This window comes from Gopherus evgoodei, unplaced genomic scaffold (genome assembly GCF_007399415.2).
Source record: "Gopherus evgoodei ecotype Sinaloan lineage unplaced genomic scaffold, rGopEvg1_v1.p scaffold_58_arrow_ctg1, whole genome shotgun sequence".
In the NCBI taxonomy this organism is placed as follows: domain Eukaryota; kingdom Metazoa; phylum Chordata; order Testudines; family Testudinidae; genus Gopherus; species Gopherus evgoodei.
The window spans coordinates 331,913-345,944 of NW_022060079.1; the positions used below are offsets into that span (position 1 = coordinate 331,913).

General features: G+C 61.6%; 3 protein-coding genes across 9 annotated transcripts in view; 2 read left to right on the plus strand and 1 right to left on the minus strand.

Moving 5' to 3' along the window:
• LOC115643408 (HLA class II histocompatibility antigen, DR alpha chain-like) overlaps positions 1-10,384 on the plus strand; it is a 116,999-nt gene extending 106,615 nt beyond the window's left edge. Inside the window, exon 5 of the mRNA XM_030547416.1 lies at positions 10,366-10,384. Within this exon, the coding sequence (XP_030403276.1) occupies positions 10,366-10,369 (4 nt within the window). The 3' untranslated portion in view covers positions 10,370-10,384. The remainder of the gene's footprint in view (positions 1-10,365) is intronic.
• LOC115643412 (DLA class II histocompatibility antigen, DR-1 beta chain-like) overlaps positions 1-14,032 on the minus strand; it is a 288,794-nt gene that overhangs the window by 121,906 nt on the left and 152,856 nt on the right. The window contains exons 1-4 of one of the 4 annotated variants that reach the window (XM_030547435.1): positions 4,132-4,311; positions 2,655-2,924; positions 1,552-1,833; positions 309-419 (exon numbers count right to left, since the gene is read on the minus strand). In XM_030547435.1, coding sequence (XP_030403295.1) covers positions 309-419; positions 1,552-1,833; positions 2,655-2,924; positions 4,132-4,237 — 769 coding nt within the window. In that variant the 5' untranslated portion in view covers positions 4,238-4,311. Of the gene's footprint in view, positions 1-308; positions 420-1,551; positions 1,834-2,654; positions 2,925-4,131; positions 4,314-14,032 lie in introns of those variants that run through there. The other 3 variants (XM_030547429.1, XM_030547430.1, XM_030547432.1) reach the window with 3 other exon arrangements.
• LOC115643416 (HLA class II histocompatibility antigen, DR alpha chain-like) overlaps positions 6,235-14,032 on the plus strand; it is a 41,865-nt gene continuing 34,067 nt past the window's right edge. Inside the window, exons 1-5 of one of the 4 annotated variants that reach the window (XM_030547447.1) lie at positions 6,235-6,368; positions 7,721-7,978; positions 8,595-8,876; positions 9,088-9,238; positions 10,366-10,463. In XM_030547447.1, coding sequence (XP_030403307.1) covers positions 6,287-6,368; positions 7,721-7,978; positions 8,595-8,876; positions 9,088-9,238; positions 10,366-10,369 — 777 coding nt within the window. In that variant the 5' untranslated portion in view covers positions 6,235-6,286 and the 3' untranslated portion in view covers positions 10,370-10,463. Of the gene's footprint in view, positions 6,369-7,720; positions 7,979-8,594; positions 8,877-9,087; positions 9,243-10,365; positions 10,464-14,032 lie in introns of those variants that run through there. The other 3 variants (XM_030547448.1, XM_030547445.1, XM_030547442.1) reach the window with 3 other exon arrangements.

The window sequence follows — 14,032 nt, forward strand, 5'->3', positions numbered from 1 at the left end:
GAAAAACAAAGAGAAACATGGTCAGAGCCCTGGGAAGGGGAGAGCTGATTCCTGGGGGTCAGAGCTCCAGGCCCTGCCCCACAGCATGGAACGTCCCTCACTAGGAACCCAGCCCCCTCCGGCCCCCAGACCTGGGGTTACCCCCCTCCCCTGTTATTATTGTAAATCCCTGACCCAGAGTCCCGGTGGGCTGGGGGGAGGCTCTGCAGGGCAGACTCCCTCCTTGGCTAGTGTTGGCGGGTTCCCCTGAGCCCTCCCCAGCTCCCCAGCCACACCCTGGTGCCCCGCCCCCGCCCAGAGCCGTTCACCTTTCTTATTCTTCAGGTAGATGAGGAGTCCGGGCGCCAGGAAGATCAGCCCCAGCACGAAGCCCCCGACCCCCGTCAGCATCTTGCTCCTGGCGGAGTCAGACTGCGCCTCTGAAACAGGGACATGGAACGGGCCGGGTCAGAGCCAGGGGCCTCCAGGCCAGGCTCCTGTCAGCGCCAGTGACCGGCACCGGCCGGGACAGAGCCAGGGGCCTCCGGGCTGGGCTCCCGTCCGCGCCAATGTCCAGTGCCGACCGGGGCAGAGCCAGGGGCCTCCGGGCCTGGCTCCCATCCACGTAAAGCTGAAATTGTGCATGTTAAATGCGCATAAGATGTGACAGACCTGTACTGCGGAAACCATTGAATCTCTGCTGCAAGAGGAAATCATTCGTGCATGTACTTCTACGTGCAATTCTCCAGTTTGACAAAAACCAGATGGATCATGGCATCTCCGTACTGATTATCAAAAATTAAATGAAGTGTCTCCAGCTGTTACAGCTGTTGTAACCAAAATGCCTAATCTAATTAATCTGTAAATCCCAAAGCAAAATGGTTTTCTACCATTGGCACCTGTTGGGTTTGAATATAACGATAAGCTTTAGATAATGAGTTCAGCACTTCTGGGAGAGTGCTCCCAGCGTGGGCATGATCAGTACTTTACCAAGAACCGAAATTCTCACGAGCGTTGGAGTGTAAGAAAGACAGCAGCAAATGAATTCCATGATACTGAACAGTCAGCAAACCCCACCTCAACCCACTGCAGGAGCAACTAACGCAGCACCCTGGATTTCAACTCCGCACACGGAGTATAAAAACCAGGAAGTGAAATTAATCAAAGTTATCAATAAATACTTCAAAGTGCTCAGAGCAGGAAAATGGAGCTTCCTACAGAAAACTCCAGCAGGAACCACTCCCATATCTTGATGGTCAATCCATGAGAGGGCACCAGACAAACACCATCGCTAGGAGGATGTGACTAGTACGTGGTACTTATCTTTAGGGGTTGTATGTGCTGTGCTAAAAGAGAGACGCTCGTGTAGGTGTTAGGTGGCTATGCTCCCATGGGCTCTAAATCCAGAACAAACAGAGATAACGTTGTTGAACTTGAGGCTACGTGTAGCCCAGATCTGAACCCACTGAAACATAATTAATATTAAATAGAATAAAAGGCTACAGCAGACAGCGCTTTGAAGTCTTGGCTTGGGGTGGTATTTGTGGGGGCTGGGTGACCCAGCACTCTTACCCCAGTGCACGGCAAGGGGGTCCCGCAGGCTGATGTGCTCCACCTGGCAGGTGTAGACGTCCCCGCGCCGGGGGCTCATCTCCAGCATCACCAGGATCTGGAAGGTCCAGTCTCCGTTCTGGAGCAGCTCCGTGGACACCACCCCGGCCGTCTGCTCCTGCCCGTTCTTCAGCCACTTGATCTCGATCCCCGAGGGGTAAAACCCCGTCACGGAGCAAACCAGCAGGTGGGAGTGGGGCTGGGACCCCGATTTCGTGGGGGAAACTTTCACCTTGGGCTGAACTGGGGTGAGAGAGAGAGAGAGAGCTGGGGAAGGGTCTAGAGATGGAGGGGGGCTCAGGGAGAACAGGTGCCCCCACATGGAAATATTCACCCCCCCATATGCCCAGCACCTGCCAAGGCTGATGCTCCCCAGGGTGTGTGGAGTCCAATCCCCCCAACCATACACATGGCGCCTTTCCAGGACAGGGCATCCAACCCCCTGATACTCCTGGCAGCTGCCTGGGGCAAGGCACCCTGGATGTGTGGGTCCCGTTCCCCTGTACATGGCCATGACAGACAGGGCTCCCCACGGTGTGTAGGGTCCGATTCCCCAGCCACCCTGTTCCCGCCTTACTGCCCTGGAGGGAGGCCGGTACTCTCCTGCCCCCATTGTCCCAGGCAGGATCAGCAGAAAGGGCCTGAGGGGAGTTGCGTCCTGTTACCCCCATGGGGACAGAGCCAGGGACTGTCTGACGCTCGGGGCCCAGGCAGACGGGGTCTCAGCCCAGGGACCAGGGGCTGCTCCCACCCCCTATCCAGGGGGCACCCTGAGGGGGGAGGTTGGGGGGTGGGAAGTTCTGCCCCATTGCCTGGCCCCCACAGTGCAGGAAGGGGGGTAGGAGCCGCAGCAGCTGCCTGCCCCAGATAGTCAGGGGGGGCGCTGGGGGCTGAACCCCTCAGAGGGGTGGGGGGCTGGGAAGGGGGAGGGGTCAGCTACTCCCCGAGACTGACCCGGGTGGGGCTCTGCGCTCTGCCGACAGGGGGCCCCGCAGCCAGACCCGGAGGCGGTGGGGGGCTCCCCCCGTTTCCCCGCCCCCTCGGAGCCCCGCCCCCGCACTCACCTCTCCGCTCGATGCTGAAAGGCTCGATCGCCCCGTAGTTGTGCCGGCAGAACCGGTCCGCCGCAGCCCGCTTGTCCGCCAGGATCTCGGGCTGGCTGTTCCAGTACTCGGCGTCGGGCCGCCCCAGCTCCGTGTCCGCCACGAACACCCCCAGCTCGCTGTCGAAGTGCACGTACTGCTGCCGGTTGTAGATGTAGCGCTGCAGGTACCGGACCCGCTCGGTGCCGTTGGTGAACAGACAGTCAGCCTTCGCCTGGTACAGGAAATGCTCTGGGGGGCAGACGGGCTGGGCTCAGAGACCCGCCTCCTGCCCCGGGGCTCGGAGCTCAGCGGAGGGGGCAACCACAGCCCCGGGACACCCCCCCCCGGCACCACCCTGGATCCACTGGGCGCTGACGGGAACCCGCAGGGCTGCGAGGGGGGGAGAATGACAGTAACATGGGGAGACGTGGGGGAGGGGCAGGTTGGGGGCCTGGGGGACACTCAGCGGGGGGCACGGGGCGGAGGGGTGGGGCAGGAGGCACAGCAGAGAAATGGGGGCAGGGTGGGGCACAGGGTGCGGGGAGACTGAGTCACAGGGGGGCACAGCACAGATGGGGGAGGTGCAGGGGAGCTGGGAGCCAGGCGCAGGGAGGCTGCGGGCCGGTCACTGTGGGGCAGGAGAAGGCCCCAGGGTCTGGCTCTGGAGCAGCCTGTTAATGTGGGTTCACCCCAGGTTCCCCTGGGGCAGGGGGTGTAAAAGGGAACGATTCTGTGCATTGTGTCTCACTCCCATGGGAGGGGCCTGGATCCCCATGGCCCCTCCCCCTGTCCACCCTGGGGCCCCCCCAAACACCGCAGGTGGAGCCAGAGCTCATGGAGGAAAGACCAACACACCCAGCACCTGCCCAGGACAGGACTCGCTGGGATGCCTGGGGTCCAATTCCCCTCCACCCCCATACATCTGCTGTCTGCCTGGATGGGGTCTCGCCAGGGCATATAGGGCTGAATCTCCCTGATATACCCAGCGCCTGCCCAAGACAGGACTCCCTGCGGTGTGTGGGGTCCACTTCCCCTGATACGCCTGGTGGCTGCCTGGCACAGGGCACCCAGGGGTGAGTAGGGTCCAATTCCCCCAATACACTCGTGACCAGGATGGGGCTCCGCAGGGCATGTGGGGTCTGATCCCCTTGATACACCCAGCGCCAGCTGGGCATACGGCTCCCTGGGGCATGTGGGGTCGTTCAGTCCAAACTGAACTTCACAGATACACCCGGCACCCACCTGGGACATGATCTGCAGGGTGCGTGGGCACCGATTCCCCCCGGATACACCCAGCGGTGCCCAGGACGGGGCTCCCCGGGGCGCTGGGGTCTGAGCCCCCTCCGAATACACCCAGCGCTGCCCAGGACGAGGCTCCCTGGGGTGCTGGAGTCTGATCCCCCCAGATACACCCAGCTCCCTGGGTGCTTCCTGGGTCGCTGAGGTCTCTGCTCACCTGGGGGCTCCATGCAATGAGCCAGGTGGGTTCTCAGCACCGTCAGTGTCACTAGCAGAGCCCCAGCCCAGCGGCTCCCGGCCCCCAGGATCCGACCCGCCCCCATCGCTGCTCAGGAGGGAGAGACCTGGAAACTCATCGGGTCCCCCCAGACTGAGACCTTCTCTGCCCGGCTCCGAGCACCAGCCCCAGGACGCTGCCCACAGCCCCGGGGATTGGGCACCCCAAGCCCAGGGGCCAGTCAGCACCGGGGCTGGGCAGCATCATCAGTCGCCAGGCAGAGCCGGCCCCAGCAGGGCTCGGTTCCCTACTTCTCCCTCACAGGGGGCAGAGCAGGGCCTGGGGTCGGGCTGCAGGACTCGCCCAGCGCCTGCCATGGCCCCGGGGCAGCTGGAGAGCGGGGCCAGCCCAGGGACCAGAGCAGGGCCCCCAGCAACGGGCCTGGGACCCCCTGTTTCCTTCCCCTGGTAACTTGACCCTCTCCTGCCAGCTGGGGCAGGATGAGTGTGGGGGGGTCTTTGGTTTGTTGGGGGTAAATTTAGTCCCAGGGGAAGGTTTGGGGCTGGCCCCACAAGTAGAAGTTCTGAGCTTCCCCCTCTGCCACCTTCATGTGCCTGAGCCATTCCCCCCCCCACCAGAGCGGGGGCTCAGTCTCCATGGATCAGGCATAGCTCGGCCTCCCAGCTGCTCCCACCATCAATCTCCCTAAGGGGCTTCTCTGGCCCCAGCGCCACGTCCGCACCTGGGACAAACTCCCCCTGGCAGTGCTGCTGCACCCGCACTGCTCCGGGCCCCGCTGTGCGCATACAGCCGGCGGGAACTGGCATCTGGCTGGGAATTTGCAGTACTGCCAACCCCAAATGCTCCAAAATTATGAGATTGGCTGTAAAATCCTGAGTTTATGTAACAATACCAGCTGTGAGGTTGTCACAGAGTTTGGGGGAGTCTGGGCCCTGCACCCCCGGCTTCCTGTGATTCTCTGTGACTCAGCCAGCCAGTAACAGAAGGTTTATTTAGATGACAGGAGCACAGTCCAAAACAGGTCTTGCAGGTACAGACAATAGGACCCCTCAGGTCCATCTTGGGGGGGGGGCCCAGGGAGGCCAGAGCCCCGGCTGGGCTCCCCTTCATTTCCCCAGCCAGCTCCAAACTGAAACCCCCTCCAGCCCCTCCTCTGATCTCCTTGTTCTCCAACCCCTTCTGTTGGCACTTTGCTGGGGAGGGGCCCAGGCCATCAGTGGCCAGGAGACAGAGTGTTGGTCACTCTCTGTGCAGACACCTTCACACCTGCCCTCTAGGGCTCTGCAACAATCACACACCCCTAGACACTCGAGAACTGCATAGGGGAAACTGAGGCACCCACACAGCACTCAGAGAAAACATTAAGAACAGTCCCACCTTGTCACAGAGGTTCTTTTTATTTGCCTTCTGCTCTTTGAGACATCAGGGTACCTGGGGGTCAGAGGTGTTACACCCCCTCCCCCATTGCACAACTGTATAGGTCAGAGCTATGACCCATGGGTGTAATTTGATGGAGCAGGGGGGCCATTGTCCCCCCCAAACTGCAAACATTGGACAGGCACAGAATTTGTGCCCCCCATGCATGGCCCCGTTGGCCTGACTGAAGCTGCACTCCCAAATATGGAAGTCAAACAACGCCTATGGTGTGACCCCCCCCCCCCAAATCATGAGTCAGGCTCACCAAAAGTCCTGCAATGATGTACAAATACCAGCTGTGTCTTGAGCCCTCAGGGCGCCCAGGGGTCCCACTCTGAAGCTCTCCCCACAGTCCTGAGGGCTGGACACTCACTTTGTCTCTCAGAACGAGGCTGAAATCCTCCCAGACCCACATGACTCCTGGAGCTGGGGCTTTAGGAAAACACAATAATTATCCTGACTCGTGACACAATCCTGCGAGCCAGGAATCCTGAACTTCTTCATCTCCCCTCTGGGAGGCTCAGCGCTGCTGCTCTGCCCGGTAACAGCCTGGTCGGCGCAGGGATTTCTGCCATTGGGTGGGGGCCCTGGGCTGGGCTCCCCTGGCCAATGCCAGGCACAGACCCCAACCATGCCTCCCCCCAGGGTGTGACATGTGCCTCCCCTGGCCCCATAGCACTACCGGCCCTGCACCCAGCCCAGTGCCCGGGGAGAGGAGATGGGCGCAGGACGGGGCGTCCCCATGGCCCAGCTGGCCCTGCTCACCCTGCTGGCCCTGCCGGGTGCCGGGGCAGTGACAGGTACGGGTGGGGCGCGGGCTGTGACACCTGGGCCTGGGGGGGCAGCTTCACCCCCATAGCGCCCGGCTACCCCCCAGAGAGGAGACAATGGGGGGGCTCATGGGGTGAGCCAGCTTTGGGGGGAGCTGCAGGGAGGAGGGTCTCATCCAATAGTAGGCAGGGGATGGGGTGGGCAGGACAGGAAAGGGGGCTGATCTGGATGGGGTGGAGGGAGGGGGGTCTCATCCCCATGGCAGGGAGGGGGGAGGGGAGGCTGGTGTAGGGGCAGCAGAGGGATTGTGAGGAAGTCTCTGTGGTTTGGGTACGACACAGCCCTGCCCTAGGGGTGCAGCCCCCTCCCCCACAGGGACTTGGGGCTGATCCCCCCAGGGGGGTGCCAGGCACAAGGGGGATGGGGGATCGTTCCCCAAAGAGCCGCGCCAGGGCCAGACCCTGCTGAGCACTGAGTGTGTCAGTGCAGAGCAGGGAGCCCCTGACCCCTCTCCCCGGCCTGGCCACATAATCCCCCTTCCCCCCAGGGCTCAAACCCATGGGGCGGGGGGGGCTCTGTGGGGCCGACTCTCCTTGGCTAGTGGTGGCGGGTTCCCTCTTTTGCAGTCGGTCGGTGAGATCCTGCCGGGCGAGCTGGGGTCAGCGAATGACTCCCTAGAATGCAGGTGCCCAACTCCCTTGGGCCCCGGGGAGTCCCAGCCTGGAGCCAGACCCCTCCCCCTTGGAGTGTGTCTGACCCCCCAGCGCAGCTTTAATGTCTCTGGCTGGGGAGTTCCGGGGTCTCCCAGTGATCGACCCTGGGGGTGTGAGTGTCGGGGGCCAGAGACTGAAATTGCCCCAAGAACCAGGTCATGGTGACTCTGGGACACGGAACCAGCCCCACGCACAGACGGGAGAATGAAATGTCCTGCAGCTGCAGCCCCCAACTCCCCCCAGGAGCTGCTTTGGCTGGGTCACGTCCCCACTTGCCAGCGGAGCCGGGTTTGCTCTGGTCACTGCTCGGCTGGGAGACGTGACTGGAAACCAGGGAACTGAGCAGGGGTCAGCAGGGGGGTCTCTGCTCTCTCAGTCCTTGCAGCAGGGCAGCCCTAGGGGGCCTGTGCTGGGGGCAGGGGCAGGGGCCGGGGCAGGGCCGGGGCACTCTCCCCTGGCAGTCAGTGCTGGTCCCAGAGCCCCACCGCGATGCTGGGGGGCACCGTGCTCCATGCATCTGCCTTCCCCCGACACCGGGGAGCCCTAGTGCGAATGTCACAGCCCGGGAGCTGGGGGGCTGCACTGCTGGGGGAAGCGCTGAGACCCCCTCCGCTGGGGTGAGAAGCAGCCCCCCCAGGTGGCCAGTACTGACCCCTGTCTCCCCGCAGCGGAGAACATGCTCTCCCAGGTGGCCTTCTACCAGCGCACGGACCCGGCCCAGCGGGAGGCCGGGGAGTTCATGTTCGAGTTCGACCAGGACGAGATCTTCCACGTGGACCTGGAGAGGAAGGAGACCGTCTGGCGCCTGCCCGACTTCGGCAAGTTCACCAGCTTTGAGGCGCAGGGCGCCCTGGGCAACATGGCCGTGCTGAAGAAGAACATGGAGATCATGATCCAGAGGTCCAATCGCACGCAGGCCCAGACCGGTACGGCATGGGGGTGTGGGGGCACCTTTCCCGCCAGGGGCCTGACCTGTCCCCCGACTTTCCCCACCAGGGACCTGAGCCCTCCCACCACCTTTTTATCCAGAGACCCCTTCTCTCTCTGCCCCACGGTCCCCTGCTCACACACCCACCCAGCCCAATACCAGACCCCCCTCAGCTCCCCTCCCAGTCCCTGAGGGGTTCTCTCCCCTGCCCCTTGTGCCCCACGAGCTGTCAGTGCAGGGAGCTGGGATGGCCCCGGTGATGCCCCCACAGTCCTGGGGAGAGACCCTTGAGCTGGCGCGTGAGCACCAGGGACTGACTGGCTCAGGGGCAGGCAATGGGGCAGGGGTCTGTCCCCTCTGGGGGGCGCTGGCTCTGATCCAGCCCCAGGGCAGGGACTGGCTGGCTCGGGGGGCAGGGAATGGGGCAGGGGCCTGTCCCCTCTGGGTGGCGCTGGCTCCGATCCGGCCCCAGGGCAGGGACTGGCTGGCTCGGGGCAGGGAGTGGGATATGGGGCCTGTCCCCTCTGGGGGGCGCTGGCTCCCATCTGGCCCCAGGGCAGGGCCTGGCTGGTTCAGGGGCAGGCAATGGGACCCACTGACCTCTGTCTCCCCAGTGCCCCCTGAGGTGACCGTGTTCCCCGAAGACCCCGTGGAGCTGGGAGAGCCCAACGTCCTGATCTGCTTCGTGGACAAGTTCTCCCCACCGGTGCTCAGCGTGACGTGGCTGAAGAACGGGCAGGAGGTGACGGGGGGCGTCTACGAGACCGACTTCTACCCCCGCCAGGACAACTCTTTCCGCAAGTTCTCCTACCTGGCCTTCCTCCCCAGCCAGGGCGACTTCTACGACTGCCGAGTGGAGCACTGGGGGCTGCCCGAGCCCTTCACAAAGCACTGGGGTGAGGCTGGGGCGCCAGGGGACCCCGCTGGGCACAGGGCTGGGAGCCAGGACTCCTGGGTTCTCTCCTAGCTCTGGGTCGGGAGTGGGGGCTGGTGGTTAGAGCAGGGGGGCTGGGAGCCAGAACACCTGGGTTCTATCCCAGCTATGGGAGGGAGGTGTGGGAACAGCCCCCCTCAATCCATGCCCCGTCCCTCTCCCCCTCTCTCCAGAAGCCCAGGTGCCCAGCCCCGTCCCCGAGACCACAGAGACCCTGGTGTGCGCCCTGGGCCTGGCCGTAGGCATCGTCGGCATCATCGCAGGCACCATCCTCATCATCAAGGGGATGAAGATGAACGCCGCCCGCAACCCGCGGGGCCCCTTGTGAGTAGCCGCTGCCCGGGGAGGCACCCGCAGCCCCTGGGCCCAGCCAGCACCCACTGGGGAGACCCCTCTGCCTGCTGTGCCCCACTAACCAGCCACTGCCCCTCCCCCACCCAGCACCCCCTGGGGAGACCTCCCCACCCGCTGTGCGCCCCCAGCCAGCCACAGCCCCTGGGCCCACCCAGCACCCTTTGGAGAAATCCCTGTTACGGAGTCCCTGGGCGATGCTCTGGAACTGCTCCCCACCAAGCCAGGCAGGACTTTGGGGAGCCTCCTCTCCCTTGGAGCAGACTGTCTGCAGGGCAAGAAGCTCCCACGTCTTCACCTCCTGGGTCTCTCCTTGGAGCATTCAGCACCCTCTGCCCCTCCATGCGCTTCCCACAGCGAGTCCACCCAGGTGGGGTCCTGGGGAACCCACAGGGTCCTGCCCCCCCACTTTGCAGTCAGACGTGACTCTCAGCCAGCCAGTAACACAGAGGTTTATTTAGACGACAGGAACATGGTCTAAAACAGAGCTTGTAGGTACAGACAACAGGACCTCCTTTAGTTAGGTCCATCTGGGGCCCTCAGGGAGGCCACATCCCCATTGGGAAGCCCAAGCCTCGTTGGGGCTCCTCTCCATTCCCCAGCTAGCTCCAAACTGAAAACTCCCCCCAGCCTCTCATGCAGCCTCCCCCCCGGCTCCTCCTCCAGCCTTTGTGTCCTTTGTTCAGTGTCCCGGGCAGAGGTGTCACCTGGCCTCCAACCTCCCTCCTGGGTTCTCAGGTTACATGCTCAGGAATCCTCCCTTCCCCAAGACAGCCAGTCCCAGCACAACTCCCCTGCAACCTTCTCAGGTTAATACCCCCCACTCAGCATTTACAGAACACAGCAAGAACATTCCCACTTTGTCACAATCCCGCCCACCTGCTGTGCCCATCCCTGCCACTCACCCTCTGGGCCCACCCAACACCCACTGGGAGACCCCCAACCCCTGTGCCCCCCAGCCAGCCACAGCCCCTGGGACCCCCCCAGCCCTACCCTGTGTCAATGGGAGACTCCCTGGGGGCACTGGGAACAGCCCTGATCCCTGCCAGCCTCACATCAGGGCCCAGGGCTCCTAGTAACTGACCCTCTTTACCTTTCAGATAAACGCGGGAAGGAGCCGTCGCCCCCAAATCCCCCCGGTGCCTTCGTGGGACCCACGCGCACCACCACCCACTGTCCCCACTCTGCGACGTTGGTGCCAGCTGCTGTACCCAGACCCCGGCCCCGTAACCGCGCTGAGCCAACAGGCTAGAGACTCACCAGCGAGCCAGCCCCTTGGGCTCCCCGCTTCTCCGCACTCCTGTGCTGGGCTTGGGGGGAGGGGGGCGCCTATCCAGGGAGAGGGCTGCTGCCCATGGGGCTGGGAATGGGGGTCGCCCCTCGTCAGGGGGCAGCAGGGGAGAGGACTGCTGCCCCATGGGGCTGGGAATGGGGGTCGCCCCTTGTCAGGGGGCAGCAGGGCCCACGGGGCTGATCCAAACCCCATTGCCGATATGGTGAAGGTTTCTCTTGACTCCAGTGGGTGCTGGATTGGGCCCCGAGCCCAGCCCCTATTGGCCAGAGGCTGCTGTCAGTCACCCCAGATAAAGCCCCTCCAGCCATTACCCAGAAGGCTTTGGGCCTGATTCAGCCATTCCTGGTCAATAGGGTCCCTGTGGGGCAGGATCAGGCCCATGGCTAGGGGGGCAGCCCCAGCGCCCGGTTAAAGGCCCCATCGCACCCGTGTGTCGCTCCCCCGGGGTCCAGCCCTGCTGAGCCCAGCACGGGGTCTGTGTGAGAAGGGCCCAGTCCCTGTACAGCCCCCGCCCTGTGTCCCGTGTGTGTCCACAACCCTGCGCCCCCGATCTCGCTCTGCAGCTTTGCTAACAGCAATAAAGTGGGTTTTTGGGACATTTTTTATTATTATTTAAAATCTCTGGCCAATCTGTGACATACACAACAGCACATCCGCCGTCTCTCCAGGGGCACTAGGTTATAATGGGAGTTAATGGAGTTTGAGAGAAGGGTTAAGGAAGGGAGCCAGGACTCCTGGGTTCTCTCCCCAGCTCGGGGAGGGGAAGGGGGGCTGCTGGGTTAGAGCAGGTGGGGTTGGGAGCCAGGACTCCTGGGTTCTACTCCCGTTGCTGACACTGACTGACAGGGGCAATAAGTGTTTACTAATGGGCTTTTCAGCCCAGCAGCGAGAGGTCAAACACAATCCGACGGCTGGAAGTTGAAGCCAGCCATGCTCAGGCTGGAACTAAGGCGCAGTTTTTACCAGTGAGGGGAATGAACCACTGGACGTTTCCCAAGGAGTGTGGTGGGTTCTACACCCCGGCAGCATTTGGATCACAACTGGCTGTTTTCTCTGAGATCTCCTCTAGGAGTTATCCTGGGGCAGGTCTCTGCACTGTGCTGGACCGGGGGTGAGATGAGACCGTCACATGGTCCCTTCTGGCCTTGGGCTCATCTACAAATAACCCAGGCAGTCTGTACATCTGGGAACCAAGGCCATGGGCCCCACAGGAGGGGCGGGTGGGTCTGTACCCTGGGCTGGACTGGACGTGGGGGTCACGGCAGAACCCAACTGAACACGAGCTCCCCGTGCATTGCTGAAGCTGGGGTGTGTCTGTCCTGCCACCAGACACCCTGGCTGGCCTGGGCCAGCTGTCTCGGGCTCATGAGGCTTGGGCTGTGCAGCTAAAATAATTTCATTATAGTGTTGACTTCCAGGCTCGGGCTGGAGCCAGGCCTCTGGGATCCTCCCATCTCGTGTGGCTTTACCTTGGACTCCAGCCCAGGCCTGGCAGTCGACACTGCAATGAAACAGCCCTGCAGCCGGAGCCCTGCAAGCCCATCAGCTGGCACAGGCCAGCCATGGGTGCCTAGTGCAATGTAGATGTACCCGAAGAGGGTGAATGTGACCCTGGGCTGTATAAACGGGAATATCAGGCAGGTGCAGGGAGAAGGCGTCACCTCCATATACAGCCCTGGTGAGACCGTCACTGGCTGCTGTGTCCCGTTCTGGGATCTGCCCTGCAGAAAGGAGGCTGAAATGTTGGCGGGGTTCATAGAGGAGCCACAAGGATGAGTCAAGGACTGGAAAAACCTGCCATTTAGTGAGAGACTGAAGGTGCCCAGGCTGTGCTGTTCATCCAAGAGATGGTTCCTGGAGAGGAGATGTCTGGGAGCAGGGGGCTCTTTGATTGCACTGACAAAGCAAAACAAGAGCCAGTGGCTGGCAGCTGAAGTGAGACAACTTCAGATGAGAAATAAGGGACACACGTTTAACCAGGAGGGGCACTAACCGTTGGAGCAGCCGACTCAGGGACACGGTGGATTCGCCAGCACTTGGAGTCTGTACATCAGGCTGGGACGTCTCTTTCTAACAGACCCGCTCTAGCTCGACTACCAGATCTGGGCTGGATGCCGGGATCCCTGGATGTGACTCTCTCGCTTGTGCAAGCAGGAGCTCAGACCAGATGCTCCAAACGGTCCCTTGGAAGCTCTGGCTCCATGACTGGGATGTGGGGTGACTCATAGATTCATAGACTCTAGGGCTGGAAGGGACCTCGAGAGGTCATCGAGTCCAGTCCCCTGCCCTCATGGCAGGACCAAATACTGTCTAGACCATCCCTAATAGACATTTATCTAACCTACTCTTAAATATCTCCAGCGATGGAGATTCCACAACTTCCCTAGGCAATCTATTCCAGTGTTTAACTACCCTGACAGTTAGGAACTTTTTCCTAATGTCCAACCTAAACCTCCCTTGCTGCAGTTTAAGCCCATTGCTTCTTATTCTATCATTGGAGGCTAAGGTGAACAAGTTTTCTCCCTCCTCCTGATGACACCCTTTTAGATACCTGAAAACTGCTATCATGTCCCCTCTCAGCCTTCTCTTTTCCAAACTAAACAAACCCAATTCCTTCAGCCTTCCTTCATAGGTCATGTTCTCAAGACCTTTAATCATTCTTGTTGCTCTTCTCTGGACCCTCTCCAATTTCTCCACATCTTTCTTGAAATGCGGTGCCCAGAACTGGTGAGGGCCCCAGGGACGTGGTACCAACTTTCAGGAGAGGCCTGCAGAGCGCTCCTGGCGATTACTGCCCCAGAAAGCTCCCTCCTGGGCCCTGGCTGGGGTATGGGAACTAACAGCACCAGGGAGAAAGCCCTGGAAATACCAAGGGGGGGGGGGAGGAACGACCAGGAGCTGCAGGGCAGCACTGGGGGTGGGGGCGGGTGGCAGTGGGGCGAACTGCAGACTGAACAGTGGTGGGGAGGGCAGGGCACGGGGGGGTGCCAGCAGGGTTGGGGGGCGGCAGAGACAATGGTTGGCAGGGTCTCAGCCTCAGGGCACTGCCCAGGGTTGGGGTGTGGTGGGGGGTGGCTCTGGGCAGGGTGTAGCAGAGTCTGGGCTCAGGAAGGGGCCAGGATGTGGAGGTTCTGGGGTTACCCAGAGTCAGATGTGGGGCTTGGGGCTAGGGGTTCTGTGACGCAGGAGGGAGCGGGGCGGACTGACCTGGGATTGTCGTCTAGTTTTACTGGGACTGTCTGCATGGGGGATGGAAGAGCAGGGGGTGTGTCATAAACAGATAGCTAAGGGTTAATGTCTCTTTCACCTGAAACACCTGACCAGAGAACCAATCAGGAAACCGGATTTTTTCAACCTTGGGTGGAGGGAAGTGTGTCTCTGAGTCTTTTGTCTGTCTGCCTGCTTCTCTGAGCTTTGGAGAAGTACTTTCTACTTTCTAGTCTTCTGTTTCTAAGAGTAAGGACAAAGAGATC